General features: G+C 42.8%; 1 protein-coding gene and 1 long non-coding RNA gene across 4 annotated transcripts; one reads left to right on the forward strand and one right to left on the reverse strand.

The window, feature by feature from the left end:
- The first annotated feature begins 1,015 nt into the window (after nt 1-1,015).
- snx18a (sorting nexin 18a) lies at nt 1,016-11,242 on the forward strand. 2 transcript variants are annotated; one of them, XM_088414430.1, is made up of 3 exons: nt 1,092-1,143; nt 1,223-2,781; nt 10,328-11,242. In XM_088414430.1, exons 2-3 carry the CDS (start codon nt 1,359-1,361, stop codon nt 10,579-10,581), a joined length of 1,677 nt encoding a protein of 558 aa, XP_088270556.1. In that variant the 5' UTR covers nt 1,092-1,143; nt 1,223-1,358; the 3' UTR covers nt 10,582-11,242. The 2 variants fall into 2 exon arrangements, with proteins under 2 accessions (XP_088270548.1, XP_088270556.1); XM_088414422.1 differs by having other exon boundaries at nt 1,016-2,781.
- LOC148429543 (uncharacterized) lies at nt 4,449-12,357 on the reverse strand. Of its 2 annotated transcripts, XR_015865563.1 has the most exons (4): nt 12,196-12,357; nt 10,338-10,557; nt 5,146-5,248; nt 4,449-4,881 (listed from the first exon to the last, which is right to left on the reverse strand). It is a non-coding gene; the product is annotated as an uncharacterized LOC148429543 (long non-coding RNA). The 2 variants fall into 2 exon arrangements; XR_015865562.1 differs by lacking the exon at nt 12,196-12,357 and having other exon boundaries at nt 10,338-12,186.
- Nucleotides 12,358-16,653: the final 4,296 nt, after the last annotated feature.

Consider the following 16,653-nt stretch of genomic DNA (forward strand, 5'->3'; position numbering starts at 1 on the left):
TCTTCATCATTTTTGTGGAACAATATGTTTACCTTTATAGGTAATGGGCCATGATGTAAATTATTATTATTACTATTTACTTAAAATAATACGGTTCCGTAAAACATACAAATGACATTATATGTCATTTAACTAAAAAGAAAAATGGTACACTAATATATTCTGTATCTGTCTATATATGTATGTATCTATGCATGTATGTATAGTACGTTTGGGACAATTCAACTACAAATTGCAAACTTTCAAAACACCACAAGATGGCAGTGTCTATCTGACGTAAATCACCAATTGAGCACTTAGTGGGTTTTTTTTTTAATAGGCTTACACGTTGATCATAATTGATGTACTTGACGTTTAAAAAAATCTCGAAGGACTCAGACTTTCAAATAATCACATTACATCTGTGTATCTATCTATCTAGCTAGGCAGAGCGAGAGAGAGAGAGAGAGAGAGAGAGAGAGAGAGCGAGAGAGAGAAGAGAGAAAGGGCCTTTCTTTAGATGGGTCACCATCAGTAAAATTATTAAGTTCATTCAATCAAATTTACATGCACAAAAACTATTATATTTTTAAAGAGCACGGGGAAGTCCACATGATGATGTCATTAATATGGAAGCGCTTGATAGACTGAGTGACGACCTGTGAGTTAATTGACGGTACACAGCTGTTTGTCCATAATGCTACATCTAGAGGCAAACGGGGAAATTTGTTGACCGTATTAGAGAATACCATATCCTCCGTGAAGCGTAGAGCTGGCAGCAACTAAACGAAAATGTAAATAAAAATAGTGCTATTGTTATCTATGGTTGATTTATTTCATACATTTTGTTATTTCATATATTTTTACATAAATTTAGACTTCGAACTTTGCCAAATGCAAGCGTTCTAAAATTTCCATGTAATTATTTTGAAAATACTCATTTAAATGATGAACGTCCACATAATTCGTCATAGAAGATATGATTCATATCCCATTCTTTGATATGATAGAAACTACGGTACTTTGAAGCGGCGAGGACGATTGATTGTTGATGTCTTGTGGGGGAATCACAACTCCGCCTTCGATTAAACAGCCTCGGTGACGTGCTGTTGCTGAGCAGCAGGCAGCAGGCAACCTCCGAGGAGGTTCCAAGGCAGTCCGGAGGTGAGCAGCCCTATTCACGCGGGAGACTAAAACGTAACTTTTACTGCCTTTAGGAATAAAGGGTGCATGCCGTTTTCAGAAACGCGATTACGGGCTTGCGCGTTTCTAGTGGCGGCCCGAGAGGGGGAGTCTTCCGGGACTAACGGCCACGACCAGCCGCTCGGAACTTAAGCCCGCCGCCCCCTCGCGCTCGTCGACCCATCTTCACTCCGAGCATGGCGGCGCTCCTCCGGGCCAGAGCCATTTACGACTTCAACTCTGAGAACCCCGGCGAGGTGTCTGTGCGCGAAAATGAGATAGTAAGTTTGTACAGCGAAAAGGACATCGAAGGCTGGCTGGAGGGCACGAACAGCAAAGGCGAGAGGGGGCTCTTCCCCGCCTCCTACGTGGAGATTCTGCGAGGGGACGAGAGCAACACTCCCGTGGATGCGCAGCCCGAGTCCCGCTACGCCAACGTGCCATCCACGGCGAGAGCGAGTGATGACTTCCCGCTCCCGGCGCAGCAGCAGATCCTCCAGCAGCCCAGCCAGGGCAGTGACGATGACTGGGATGACGACTGGGATGACAACTCCACCGTGGCGGACGAGCAAGGCACCGCGGGAGGTCGGTACCGTGACTTCGAGGGCAACGGGGCGTCCACCTACAGGGTGTCCACATCCTCCATGGCGAGAGGACAGCACCCCAAGAGCTCGGCGACAGTGAGCCGGAATCTGAACCGGTTCTCCACCTTTGTCAAGTCCGGAGGCGAGGCGTTTGTTCTGGGTGAGGCGTCGGGTTTTGTGAAGGACGGCGATAAGATCTGCGTGGTGATGGGCCAGCACGGACCCGAGTGGCAGGAGAACCCGTACCCGTTCGCCTGCACGATCGACGACCCCACCAAGCAGACCAAGTTCAAAGGGATGAAGAGCTACATGTCCTATAAGCTGACGCCCACGCACACTCAGGAGCAGGTGAACCGGCGTTACAAGCACTTCGATTGGCTTTACGCCCGCCTGGTGGAGAAGTTCCCCGTCATTTCGGTGCCCCACATTCCCGAGAAGCAAGCCACGGGGCGCTTTGAGGAGGACTTCATCTCCAAGAGGCGGAAAGGCCTCATCTGGTGGATGAACCACATGACCAGCCACCCAGTGCTGGCGCGCTGCGATGTCTTCCAACACTTCCTCACCTGCAGCACTGACGAGAAGGCCTGGAAGATGGGCAAGAGAAAGGCCGAAAAGGACGAGATGGTGGGCGCCAACTTCTTTCTCACCATCAGCACGCCGGCGGCGCCGCTCGACTTCCAGGAAGTGGAGAGCAAGATCGACGGTTTCAAGGCCTTCACCAAGAAGATGGATGACAGCTCCTTGCAACTGAACGCCACCGCTGGAGAGTTCGCGCGCAAGCAGATGAGCGGTTTTCGAAAGGAGTACCACAAGATGGGCGTGTCCTTTAAGGTCCTGAGCCAAGCCTTCGAGATGGACCAGCAGGCCTACTCTGCCAGACTCAACCAGGCCATATCTTTCACGGGGGATGCCTTCGAATCCATCGGGGATTACTTTGCGGAGCAGCCCAACAAGGATCTGGACCCTATCATGGACCTGTTAGCTCTTTATCAGGGACACCTGGCCAACTACCCGGACATCATCCACGTCCAGAAAGGTAATATGCTTTACATTAGCTTGGTGCCAGTAGTGTCCATCCTATTACTATCTTTTTTTTTTTCAAATTGATAATCCCAAAACAGTTTTGGTAATGATTTCAGTTATCATACTGTCAGAATCTGATTATCGTCCCATGCCTGATTCAAAGGACATGAACATCAATAAAAGACCGTTATTCCATTTTAGCACAGAGTGTAGGAAGGACACAAGGCTATACAGTTCATTGAGATCTCTCAACTCCTTTCACCTCTACGGTACAGCATTAATATTAGCCATTCTTTGGAGATGATAACTATGTTTCACATCAGATTGTTTGCATACATTTTGTGCGGCACTTTTTGTTCAAGCTTTTGCTTGAAGAGTTGTAGCGCTGCAACAGAGACATTATTCTGTGTTAGCATTAAGTGGATTGAACGACAAAGTTACGTGGTTGTTTCAAACACACAAGGTGAAGCCTCTTTTTGAGAGCTGGTACACCATTTGCTCAAGTCCCAAGGCACCAATTGCAGTGGCACTATGTGAAATTTTGACATATGTCAGTGTAAATTTCACACGTTCCAATCATTGCTCAGAAAGTCGGTCGAGGTCAACATCTCACAAGAAGCAAAACCCCGATTGTTCTCGCGATGTGGTCGCGTTCTGAGAGGCAACATTGTTCAGCAATGAATTCAGAATTTTCCTTATGGATAGCAGGCCTCCAATGTATAAACAGGATTACATGGAGCACAGACCTCCAACAAGGTTTAACAACCCGCTCCAGATTATACACCTTCACTTGGTGCAGAATGCAAATCAGTGAAAGTCTGTCTGAATGTATTCCTAAGCAAAAACGGATGCAATAAACTGAAGCACGAACATTAGGCCTGTCACTGTCGATCAATTATTCCACTGAATAATAGCCAAGTCTCACTATTTTTCTTTCAAATCTCCTATTGTTGAATGTGCTTTTTTTTTAATCTACTGAAATTGAATGTGGGTTGAAAGGTGTGGATGTAACTGCTCATTATTTATAGTCTTCATGTCTTCAATACATATGAATTTATGATAAAATTTGCCTATGCTAAAAAGTAATTGCGATAAACATTAGCACACTAGTGATTACTGTTTAAGGTCAACAAACACCAACTCCCAACATTATGTTGTATGTACATTACACGTGTAATAGGAGTACTTAACATCACTTACAGACTGCTTCAACAATATCCCACGAGTAAACTTAAGAGTGAAGCCATTTTAACGGCTAACAGATCTTGTACAAGGTGGCATTGAACGCTTGTATTTATCTTAAACATAAAAGAAGGGCAAATTGAGGGGAAAAAATTGAAAAGAGGGCACCGTACGTTGAACCAATTAGATATGGGATTTGACCCGGCTTACCAAAAAGGGTCACGCATTGCGACAACTGCCTACATTCCAAAGTAACGTTGTTGAATGTCCGAGTTGACACTGGGCCCATTGACTCCATAATAAGCAGATCTAAGTGGCATCATTCACTAGTCAGCTGCCCTTACACAGGTGACTCAGTGCTCCACGCTGACTGCTGCGCCAGCATGTCTAATATCGCCGGGATCATCATGACAAATAGCAGGAAGTAAAAGTGACAGCCAGAGGCTTTTTTCAAATCTTTAAACAAAATGATGTTTGCTAGCTCTTCTTCATAAGCTGATGTGTTTTCATCTTGTTTATTGGTTTTAAGAGCTGCAGTATTTCCTTTATGACCACATGAGCTCTAAGGTTGCGTTCCTTGCAGTTTTATTTTCTCATAAAACAACGGTGACTTTTTATTTTTTGTACCACACACGTAGTCAGACACGGAAATGAAAGCCACAACAGACAATGTGTGGCCAACTTCAGGAGAGAAAAATTGTAGGCCCAGTGAACATCATTATTGATCTATACTTGTGCTTTGACTCCATTAGCCATGGGCCCGAGGTCTTGCTCGCTCACGTATGATGTTTGCCCTCATTCATCTTTTGGAAGCCAGTTGAATGTTCTGTCATTTCTTTATTACAACCTAGCTTTTGTTTAAACCATACTCAAATGGCTAAAAATGATTTTTTAGGCCAGTGGTTCTCATCAGTTTTCAGTGATGAATTTCCTGTAAAAAAACAAAACAAAAAAACAACAGTTCCAGGTGAATTATGTACTGCATCGATTGTCTGGCTGTGTGCTCCCATACATCCATTTTCACCAGGTGGACTTTTTCTCCAATAAAACTTTGTAAATAATGAATGAAATGTTGCTGTTTACTTGGCCAACAGAGCAAATTCTCACCTCCCCAACCCCAGAATGAAAACGAAAGTTAAAAAAAAAAAAAAAAGGAAGGTGAATGTCTCCTTGGGTAAGGTGGGCGTGTACTTACGCTTGCTCCGGTGGTACGGGGCTGGTGTAGAGTTGTTACAAACGCATGTTATCGTCTTGTTGCCTCTTGCGCTCTATTTTTATCTGCTCAGTTGGGGCCGGTGCTGGGAGTGCAGAATAAGATAGGAATGCTTAGATGCATTAACATTGTAACATGGTTAAAAGCTTCAAAAAGTTGGATTTCCGTAATACGGGCCCTTTTAAAGTACTCAAAATAAACACAGTATAAATACATTCTTGTTCTTCTAGTCCCAAATCTGCCTGCAGTATTTTTATGAGGACAAACTGTTGACTTTGGTGCAGTTCTTATGAAGCACTTAAGCTAAAAATAATAAAGCTTTGACCATGTATAAACCCCAAAAGTGATAACAAGAGATTGAGGTTTGGGATTACAGTAGGCCAGCTAAAATAACATTGAAATGGGTTCAGATAGAATGACATCACCTACATGAAATTATTCCACCGATGAGCCAAATCACACAAGCCTTCGTTTCCGGTATGAGCCAAGTGAGAAACACTTGTCGGCAGCCATCAGATGTGGCGTGGTGCGCTAATGGACGAGCACGGCGATCAGATAGGAATTGTTGCTCAAATCGCACGCTCGAGATTCTGAGTATTATGTAAAAGGAGATTACATAAAAACAGGGCTCAGTGCCACCTGCGCCTACCCCCTTGGAGAGCGCTCCTCGGAGGCATTTGGTGTTCCATAGAACATCTGCCAGTGCTAAACGATCTGTGGCCAAATAACTATGAAATTATAGCTTTGGATCTATTGTGAGCAGATTTTTTTTTTTTTGGTATGATTAATTTTTAGTTCAGCTTGGTGACATCCATGGCAGGTGTATTGGACATAATAAATTCTTTTTAGTTGTGATTGGGTGTGTGAATTGTTTTGTCTCTCTGTGCCCTGCGATTGGCTGGTAACCAGTTGTGGTTGTCCCCCTGCCTACTGCCCAAAGTAGGGATAGGCGCCAGCAAGCCTGCTACCCTTGTGAGCTCTGGAAAATGGATGGAAGGATTTTACAGTTCTATGTCTCGAAAATTGCGGAGACGCCTATGTGGCATGTGCGAGTTTTTTTTTTTTTTTTTCAGGCTTATATTATGGCCCCTATTGAGGACACGACGACTTTTTTTTCCCCCTTATCCCTTGTGTTTTTCTTTTCTCATCTAAGATCTCCAGGCGTTTTTAGCATGTAATTACAGGCCTTTCTGTCCTGTCTCCATCTATTGGGCATTGTCTTTGTATGTTAGAGAAACTCAATAAAGGAACCTTGTATAATGAACTTTTGATAAATGCAATAAATGCCTCAACCCGTCCTCCTAATTACCCATTACATCAAAGTACTGCCACATCTAAAAAGGAAGGAAAGTTCGTCTGATGAACACCTGTTTTGCTGACGTACAAAGAAGAATATACCAGTGAAAATTCCTAAATTGTGACAACGGAAACGTGGGTAAAATGAAACGATGGCCTGACGTTTACTGTTTGGTTTGGTAGATGAATGATGGACCCCAAAAAGTTTGTAAAATGCCCACCTCTAAGGCTGGGTTTCTGTTTGCCTTAATAAAAAAAAAAAAATCTACTTTCACTCTGCTTTTAAAAGGATCACCCAACTTGATGGATGAGTATTGTAGCTCAAACCACAAAATAAAACTTTACATTTTGATGCAGATCTGTTGAACCTAAAAAAGAAAAAAAAAATGTGCATCAAATCGTCTTTTATGAGAAAAGCCCACCTCTAGTGTTGAAACAATTCAAAAGCTGATTTCCTGTCATGTTCCCTTTTATGCCGTATTGAGTTTTCAATGTTTAATTAGTTGTTAAGGTTTCATTGAACACATCTTCCTGTTTAGAGCATTAGCGGTCTTTGACAGCACAGGAGGTAACGTTTTCACCTTTGAGGTTTGAAATATTTCAGTCTTTGGACAGCTGTGTTTACTCTTATTGTTGCTCCGCTCTGAATGCAGTTTGCTTCAGTCGTGTGTGCTTTGGGTCACAGGAGGTGGGGAAATGGCGACTCAGTAGGACTTGTCTTGCTACTCAGTCCGGTATGAGAGCACCGGACATTGGCGTGATGTCTTCACAAATTAGCGATGCTTGTTGAAAGAGCATGGCTGAGGAAAAAGGACATTCGCTGCATTCTTATTAGAGGTGTCAAGTTTCATTGACAAGTACTCAGTTATCAAATGAACCCATATTTTTTTACCATGTACGGTATTTTCCGTACCATAAGGTGCAAATAAAAGCATTTTTTTCCTGAGCCCTACAATCCAGTGCACCTTGTGTGTGCCCTGAGTCCCAAAATCTGTAAAATGTTATTGTGCGACTTTGGTAAGCCTGACTATTGGAGCGCTTCCTGCACATCGACGTAATGGAAGGAACACACACAGTATGTACGCTAAGCAGTGATAAACTAATTAGAGAACATTACGTAACACGTACGGCATGTATGCCGGCAGCGGTAAACCAGATACGGAGATGGGAAGTATCAGGTCCAGAAAGCAAAACCCTGCCGGCCGGAATTTGGCTTCAGCCATAGGCGCTTCTATTCAACTGGTAGGTTAATAAGCTCATTTGATTGGCGGTTGAGTAGAAGCACCTGTGGGTAAAGTGAAACCGTGGCAGGGTTTTTTCCTATCTGGACCTGGATTTCCAATCTCTGACTAGGGCACATTCAATAATACATGCAGTACGTATTCTGGTGGCGATTAACCAGTCATTGAACATTACGTACAGTGCAGTAAGCTGGGAGTGACAAATCATTCACTTATGTTGTCTTTTATTGCTGACAGTACGTTTGAACAGGTGCCTCTTAATGTGGTGCGCCCTATGTCTGAGTTAGGAACGGAAGTAGACCCCACAATCGAGACTGTGCCGCCATATAGTGTGGCAAATACCGTAATTGTTTCGGCTATTGTTCAATTTAAAATTGTCCAAATCTTCTGATTTTGAGCCTCTCACCAGTAATTATTATAGATTATTTTTTTATTTTTTTTGTAAAGCAGACTATTTTTCATAGCCAATCAAAATAAGACTTTTGCAAACATCTGCTTTTTCTTTGGAAAAACAATGATCAAACCAGTAACTGAATCAGTTTCAAAAAGTTTGGAGGTGTATAACCTCCGTCCTTCTCCTGTAGCATTGCTTAATTATTGTTTAGCTGGTGTTTTGTTTTTTCCTCAACTAAACCATCCAAAACAAACAGTCGTTAATTTTGCAAAACACTTTAATGCAAAATGATATTTTAGTCAATTATTTGATTAATCGATGGGATGGATAGGTTCATTCTATAGTGGCAGGCTGACAGCCCAAATTCCTATTCATTTTGAAAATGTAAATGTAACTTTTTCCTTTTGAGACCTTTTCCTGTGTTATTGACCACTTAGTTTGGCTAACAGGATGGCTCACACATTGCAATGCGCGCATGTGTGTGTGTGTGTGTGTGTGCTTTCAAGGAAGTGGCTCCATTTTGGTTTCACTGTGAAAATGCTACAGTAGTTTGCAAGTCATCATGTCTCAATCTGCTTGCGCCGCAAGAATTTGTCACTCAAGTGCAAATCTTCCCATTAATGTGGAAAATCTATACGTTTGACTGAGTGATGATTCGTCTCATGGACTGTAATCTTTTTAGGATAATATCATTATTCAAATTGAAGCGTATTGTCATTCCAGTGGAGGTGTGGATGTTTTACCCTTGAAATAGCCACTGACCTTGGCGGGCGGCGAACATTTCCTTAAATGGTGCTTTCACAATTCTTTCTTGTGTGTGTTGCACGCACGCAAAGTTGGACATTAACTTCCAGAAAGTTAATAACTTGAAGCCCGTTTTCCCCATTGTGAGCTCATATCTCAAGACTGCAAGTATAAATACCACATTTGGCCTTCCCTATAATAGATGCATCTATTAATTTAAGACAAATAAATGCCAAATATATTGTAGGTACTGTATTAAAAAAAATGCTCATCCCATCTAAAGCCTATTGCTAACTGATACAGCAGCACCCACCAAAGCAGGTAAACCGTGTTTCAGATGGGTCAAATACCTTTTCACACATCCCCACCCATTTTATATAAAAAATAAATAAATGTTGGTTGCAAGGAAAGACTTCGCTCCATCTGCAGTTAAGTTTATAAATACAGCTCGTGTACTGTATAGATAAAGGCCTCCCATATGCAGGTGTTTTAATATTAAAATGCAAAATAGTGTCATGAGGCTTTACACTCTAAACAGACGTTCGTCCTATCAAATCGGTACTGTGGGAAACCAGCATTCATAACGAAAGTTGTGCCCGCGGGGGACTCATTTACTACATAAGATTGATCGTCTGGACGTGTGCCCTCAAACACACATTTTCACCGCTTGGACACGCTCCACAGTGGCTGTTTATTTGTTCGACTCAGTGCAAAATATCTCCTCCCCAACTCCGGAACAAAAATGGAACTAAAAGATGTGGATAAGGTTGGCGTTTATGTACTCTTGCATGGGTGGCACAAGGGATTGTTCCCATCATGTTGCCTCGCAAGCAAATTTTATCTGCATATATGGGGCCGGTGCTGAGAGGGCAGAATAAGCAAGAAATGCAACAATGAAGGAAAATAACACTGGGGGTGAGAAAACATCAGAAAGTTGAACTCCCACGATACAGGCCCTTTCAGTTAATGCCCTTATGCCAAAAATAGATCTCCTTTCGTTGAACCAGAATATCCATCCAACCATTTTCTAAAGCCGTTCATCCTCACGAGGGGCGCAGGCTTGCTTCCAGCTGACTTTGGGCAGTGGGCGGGAGACAACCCGAACTGGTTGCCAGCCAATCGCTGGGCACACAGAGACGAACAACCATTCACGCACCCAGTCACATCAAAGGACAATTTAATATGTCCAATACGTGCAATGCATGTGTTTGGACTGCGGGAGGAATCCGGAGTGCCCGGAGAGAACCCATGTGGGCTCGGGGAGAACATGCAACCTCCACACAGGAAGGCTGTAGCCAGGTGGATTTGAACACTGGTCCCTGATCTGTGAAGCGGACATGCTGACCACTGCTCCACAAAGCCACTTGAACTAAAATAAAGTGTTTATTTGTATGTACAAATAATGCATTTAAATGTTTTTTTTAAATAAGTGAATAAATGATTTTGTGAAGTCAGTCATCTATCTCCACGTGATGTTTTGTGCGATCAGGGGCCCTTACCAAGGTGAAGGAGAGCCAGCGTCACGTGGAGGAGGGCAAGGTGGAGGCGGCGCTGGCGGAGGGCATCACGGAGCGCTGCAACATCATCTCCTGCGCCACCTTGGCCGAGATCCAGCACTTCCACCGGATCCGTGTGCGCGACTTCCGGGCGCAGATGCAGCACTTCCTGATCCAGCAGATGGCCTTCTTCCAAAAGATCACCGCCACGCTGGAGGAGGCGCTGCGCAAGTACGACGACGCCTAGCTCCACGCGTGTCGCTGCAACACGCTTGGGACTGAAAAGGCCGGACGCCGGCGCTTGCGCTTGCTGGGACTTCCAAGGGGGGCAAGTCCAAAGATGAGAGGACCGATGTGTTAAGTTCATGCAGGAGTGTCCAAAGTATGGCCTGCGGGTCATTCGGGGTCTGCCAAACTTTTTTTTTTTTTTTTTTTTGTGCTGTATAAAAAACTATACTTAAAAAAATGAAGGGGTAGGGTGTTCCAAAAGGCAAGGCAGGTGCAGCACCTCTAACAACTAGTACAACTCGGGCTCAACAATTTAGAAAAATAATTAATTTTTCTATTTTTTGTATTTTTTATTTTCAAGGTCATCTTCCCATGTATTTTTTAACATGTAGACAAATTTGTCAGAAAAAAAGATTATACATAAATGTTTTTGGAGCACTTAACATGATTTTACTGTGGAATGGGCAGAAAATGTTTGGACACCCCTGATTTCATGCAACTTTTAGGTCATTCTGTTTCAGCAACTGGCATTAGTTAGCAGACGGGAATTAATCATGATGTATTAAAAAAAACATCCAGCCTTATTTTTTAACAGACTACTGCAGCTAACCCAGACAAAAGTGTTTACACATCCTCTCACTGTGCCTTCTCCTTTTGTCATTAAAGCTTTATATACTGTACATGTTGAAATTGGTTATTACTCAAGTATTTAACTAAAAACCTCCACCGTCGCGTTTGAAGGGATTTCGGGAGGTTTTAAATGCAGGTGCACCTCAATAAATGAAGATTTTTTTTTTTTAATGGACTTTAAAAAAGTCTGGTAGTTCTAAAAGTGAAGCTCATGCAGCAGATTAATTCCAAAGAGAATGAAATATTTTCTGATTTATTATTTTGATGAGTATCGCTAGGTCAACCAAAACCATACTCTTCATTTATTGTGATGACTCACATTTGACATTGTCCACCATCCGAAAATGTCAACACGGTGCAACCAATGTCTTTTTAACTTGGAGGGTGACTCATCTGATCTCATCTGGTCACATTGGTGGTGCAGTTCCAATGGACATCGTGAGTGTTGCACAGCAATTTAATTTGATATGACCTCCCAAAGAAAAACCAACAACAACAACAAATCTTCAAATCAAACTGACAAGAAATCCAAATATTTTCTGTTTGCTACAGTCCTCATTTTGGTCATGGGGGACCTGGAGACTATCCCAGGTGTGATCCTAGACTGGTATAAAGCCAGTAACAAAGCACACCAAGCAAGACAACAAGCATTCACACTCACATTCAAACCTGTAGACAATTTAGAGTCTGGCATATATGGCCATGCTATGTAGGTGGGGAGAAGTGATTCAACTAGCCAAATTTCTCTGCTCAAGTACTCAGTTAAAAGTCTTCCAAAAAATTACACGAGTAACTATTCAGGTATTCAGTAGGGGCAAAAACGTCTATTTTCTGTCTACATGCGTTGCCAAAATTCCCATTGTTTAGTCGTTTAATACCACCACAAAGTGGAGATCCAAGTCATTAGCACGTCTATGACGCTTCCATGACACGATAGCATTAAATAGCAGCCTGAAAGGCAACATGTTAAGAAGCACAAAGGTTAGCCTACTACCCGGCTTACAGTTTTGTGGAATTGTGGCGTAGACAGCACAAACGCTGCAGGGGTGGGACGCTTGCCTTCATGCCGCGTCAGTGTTTTCCTGCCCGGCCCTCAGATGTGCTGACGCTGGCCGGACGGGACATGTGGGTCGCGTTAAGTTGAATGGGGGCGGACGAACGGCATGTGGCGAACAGGAAGACGTCACCAACGGCTGGCTGGGGAGATTTTTCATTTTATCAGCTGTTTTGCCTCAGCCGTAACAAAAGGTGTTGATGATTAGTATTAGTTACAATAATGCTATATTTTTTTGATGGAATTAGTTCGTCAATTATTCTTTGTATGATAATAATAATAACATTATTATTATTGGGATGAATGGCTGGAAAAAGATGCATGAATTGAAATAGCATCCATCTGTTCCCATTTCCCCCACAAAATAAAATTTCTGATGTCATATTTTATAATAAATATGCAATAATGACATAATTAAATAAAATTAAGCTTTTCTTTTTCTGTTTGTGGAGTATATCCTGTCCGGTGGAGGATTTAACTGGCAACACCAGACTTCCTTTTCCTCGTCTCTTTATTTCTCCACATGTCTTTTTCATTGTCTATTAAGTGAAAAGATGCACACATGCTGGCCCGAGGCCTTTTCGTTCTCTGTGTGCTGCCAACACCGTAGGAAATGGGTGTTCTTGTTTCGCGACTTCTACAGCTCCCGCAGGGCTTCAAGACGTTTGCTTGAGAAACAAGACGAGCTGGGATATTAGCTCTTGATTGTGTGACCTGCAAAGAGGTGTTTTGTGAACGGGTCTCCGGAGTCCTATGTATGTGTGTGTGTGTATATGTGTGTGTGTGTGTGTGCGCGTACATACATATAAATCAAGATTTAATTTTCAGACATTTGCGGCAGGTAATAATATCTCAGTCCTGCCAGAGTCAGAAAAGACAGGATGGCTGGAACAGAGAAAACCGGTTTTACCTCCTGCAAAAACATCCAATAAAGATGTTCAGAGATTGACCGAAGACTCAGAAAAAAAGGCATTCTTTATCATTCAAGTGTACGCTAGATTTGGTGAGAGTTTGGAATAACCTCAAATCTAATGATTTGGCACAGTTTCAATGGCAGCCATAAAACTAAATCTGCCTCCTACAAAACAAAGGGAGTTAGCTCACGCTTGTTACAAGTGGCTCATAAGTATCACCCAAATGTGGACAATATGAGAAATGGATGGATAGATTTCTGCCGTTTCAATGGCTGGCACCAAGAAGCAGAACAGTGACTAATCAGCGTCTCCACATCACGTCCTGTTGGACCCGCATTGCTTCCTCAAGAAAAACACCAAAACACTGACAAAGTCTCCGGTGAGTTCTTCTTTACATCTCTCTCAATCACAGTCCGCTTTCTCCTGTCACCCACGAGCAGAATGCCACGGGTATGATTTATTATTGACTTCCCTCTGTGGATTTGGGTCCACCACTCCTGTCTGTCAGGAAATTCCCCAAGGGCCACAGCAAAATACTTCATCCCGCTTATTCCTCCGCGTCATGGTGCTATCCTGAGACCGGAAGTGAGAACACTCTGGTCTATGAAAAGTAATGGCTCGTTTGAGATGGCCGTGCCACATTTCAAGAGGAGATGCGATTGTGGGAAAGCACCAAAATGTGTTTAGCAAGCTTAGGAAAACAGTTTTCTCCATTTGGTGACCAGGTCCACAGACATAACATTTTCTTAGGCTTAATAGTGCAGCAACGTGGGAGTTAGCTTATTTTAGCATAGCATAGAGTACGTGTTATGCTGTGGATTAATGGTCCCCAATCTTCGGTACATAGCCTGGTGCCAATTTATGGACCAAACGTGCCTCAAACGCATGAAAGCTACAAGCACAGGAACGAGGCAAACACAATTGCAAACACAAAAATGAAACAACAAAACAAGTGCAAAAAAAAAAAAAAAACCCCACCTCACTCACTACTGTTATTACTTTTGCACCCCTGTGGTGTGGCTGACTGGTCAATGCCTTTTAGTCCCGCCCCCCCAAGCGGCCCCACTGCCATTGTGTGGTGTCAACTTGCAGTGTATTTTGCATTTGTTTGTTTGCAGCTGTGTGTGATTTTTTTTCCCACTTGTTTTGAGGCAAGTTTGCTGTCATTCATATTTTTAAATACATCTTAATTTGGCCGCACGCATGCAATGCATTTTGTGTCCATGTGTTTTTTGTTTGTTTCCCCACCTGTCTTAGTAACATTCTATCCCGGTGGCCACCGAAATTTGATACGGGTTGCGCACATATATTGAAAAGAGAAAAAAAAAATGGTGGTAGTCTTACTGGGAATGTTGGAACCAATTTTGACACAGACATATTAGAGTGATCCAAGTGTCCAGACCATTTGGAAATATCTGGCAAGAAAATAAACAGTGCCCCAAGGGAACGCACTAATGAGGAATGATCCATCAGTTCTATAAACCAGACATATGCTTCTCCTCACATCATGACACAATGGCGGCTACTTTCCATAACCACAGAAGAAAGAAGACATGACATATTAAAGACAGCAGCCCTAATAACCAAGCAAGTATTGGCCTTTATACTGTATTTGCTAGTACAGTATCTCATTTCAGGGATTATTGTCCATCCCTGCAGGTGTGGAAACATCAAGTCACACTCCAGAGTGTGCTTGCATGGTCACGTTCTTATCGGCTGTTTTTCGATGGCTGGATGACAAGCAGCCCCTTATTGGCGGTGGTGAGGCCGGAAGTGGACAGATATCATTGTTGCTGTCATCATGGGACTATTATTGTCGATGAAGCTGTTGTTGTGTCTTTCCACGGTTGCTCATGTCCCCTGTCCTGATTGCTCCACCATTTGCCCCTCTGTCTCTTTAATTCAACTCAACTCAAGGCAAAAACAACACACTTCTTCTCATGTCCTCTGATAACTCTTAAAAGCATCCACCTTTTTCTTGTGATTGTATTTCTCCTTTCCAAGTGTAAATGACCTAATGCAGTTCCTCGACGGCCTCACACAAGCAGGAAGTGAGATTAGACAAACATGTGGGCCCGGTCAGCGCGCTCCCATGAGATCATCCGCCGAACTCAGCACAACCGCATGATGCAACGACAACAGCCTCCTCTGAAAGCACAGCAATTTTAACCCAGCTTGTCTGCTAAAGCTTTAATTCGAGACTTGTGACGTGATCAAACTTGCAAAAAAAGAAGCGTTTTTAAACATGTGTATCACACACATTGATGGGAAACTGACGCACGAGCCAACATTAAACTCAACCTTAACCACTTTACATCGCTACCGCTCTACCCCGTTGTACTAATAATCTAAACCTACTAATTTGCCATTCCATTTTAGCAGATTTGAAATTTTTCAATGATATGTAAAGACCTGATTTTTTGGCAGAACCTGCCCACTGACATTCCGGCATCAAATGGTTCTGCCGAGAACTCAGGTGAGAGTCTGGACACTTTGAAATGACTCAACTTCTCTCAGTTCACCAGAAAGGCGCTAATTTTAGTCATCGTAAGCGTCTCCGTCGCTGTTCCTCTCAGAGGATAAAGTTTCCTCTGCTTGTTATGTTTTGGGGTGCTGTTAGTGTTTTTTGTTTCTTTTGTGTCTTGAGTTTGTGTTCATGTCTTGGGTTTGTGTTCCTTTCATGTTTTAGTTTTGAGTTTGTTTTGGTTCTTAGTTGTTCATTTTTCCTTGTTTCTTGCGTCAGTGTCTTGATAGTTTGCTTGTGTCTACCGGTCCTCCTCAACCTGTTTACTTTTATTGGCTTCCCGCTACAATTCTTGTCCAGTCCTCATTATGTCATCTGGTTGGTGTGTATTTAGTGACAGAAATTTTTAATAACAGCTCTGCCAAAACCTATTGTTCGGGAAGTTTCGTGTTTGGATTCCTCTGTGACTTTGTTTTGGATCACAGGCAATGCATCATGGGAAGGTTGTTGTTTCTCTCTTTCTGTGTGGGCCTCATTCGTGTTGTCTGACAAAATGCCGACTGCCCCCCCCCCGATCATTGTGGGTCATTGTGCGTATGCACAGGATGGCCTTGATCGAAAAGCTTAATTTAGGACACTAATTAAACTAAACAAGCAGTAACAGTCAGGGGATAAAATGCCTCGAGTCTTGCTCCAAATTACTTTATGGCTTATGTACACCGCGTGCTGGTATACCACTCTTCCGTATGTAATAATCCTAACCCATGAAAAAATAAAGCAAAACAATTTACTGGTACTTACATTATCAGTCTGAGCTGCATTCTATTTACGATAGTGTCCAGTTGGCAAAATTAATGTGCGTATGATAATTATCTGATGAAACCTTTCGCTGCCGGCCCAGTGAAAATGGATCTTTACCATCTTTATGGAATTCGAGAGGGGGAAAAGTGAAGTAGTTATTGCCAGCTTGCATACACGAGGCATCTGTTTCTAATAGGTGAAATCAAAGCCAAGCTTTAAGTCCTTAAG

This window comes from Hippichthys cyanospilos, chromosome 1 (genome assembly GCF_059441005.1).
Source record: "Hippichthys cyanospilos isolate Australia breed blue-spotted pipefish chromosome 1, RoL_Hcya_1.0, whole genome shotgun sequence".
Taxonomy (NCBI): Eukaryota; Metazoa; Chordata; class Actinopteri; order Syngnathiformes; family Syngnathidae; genus Hippichthys; species Hippichthys cyanospilos.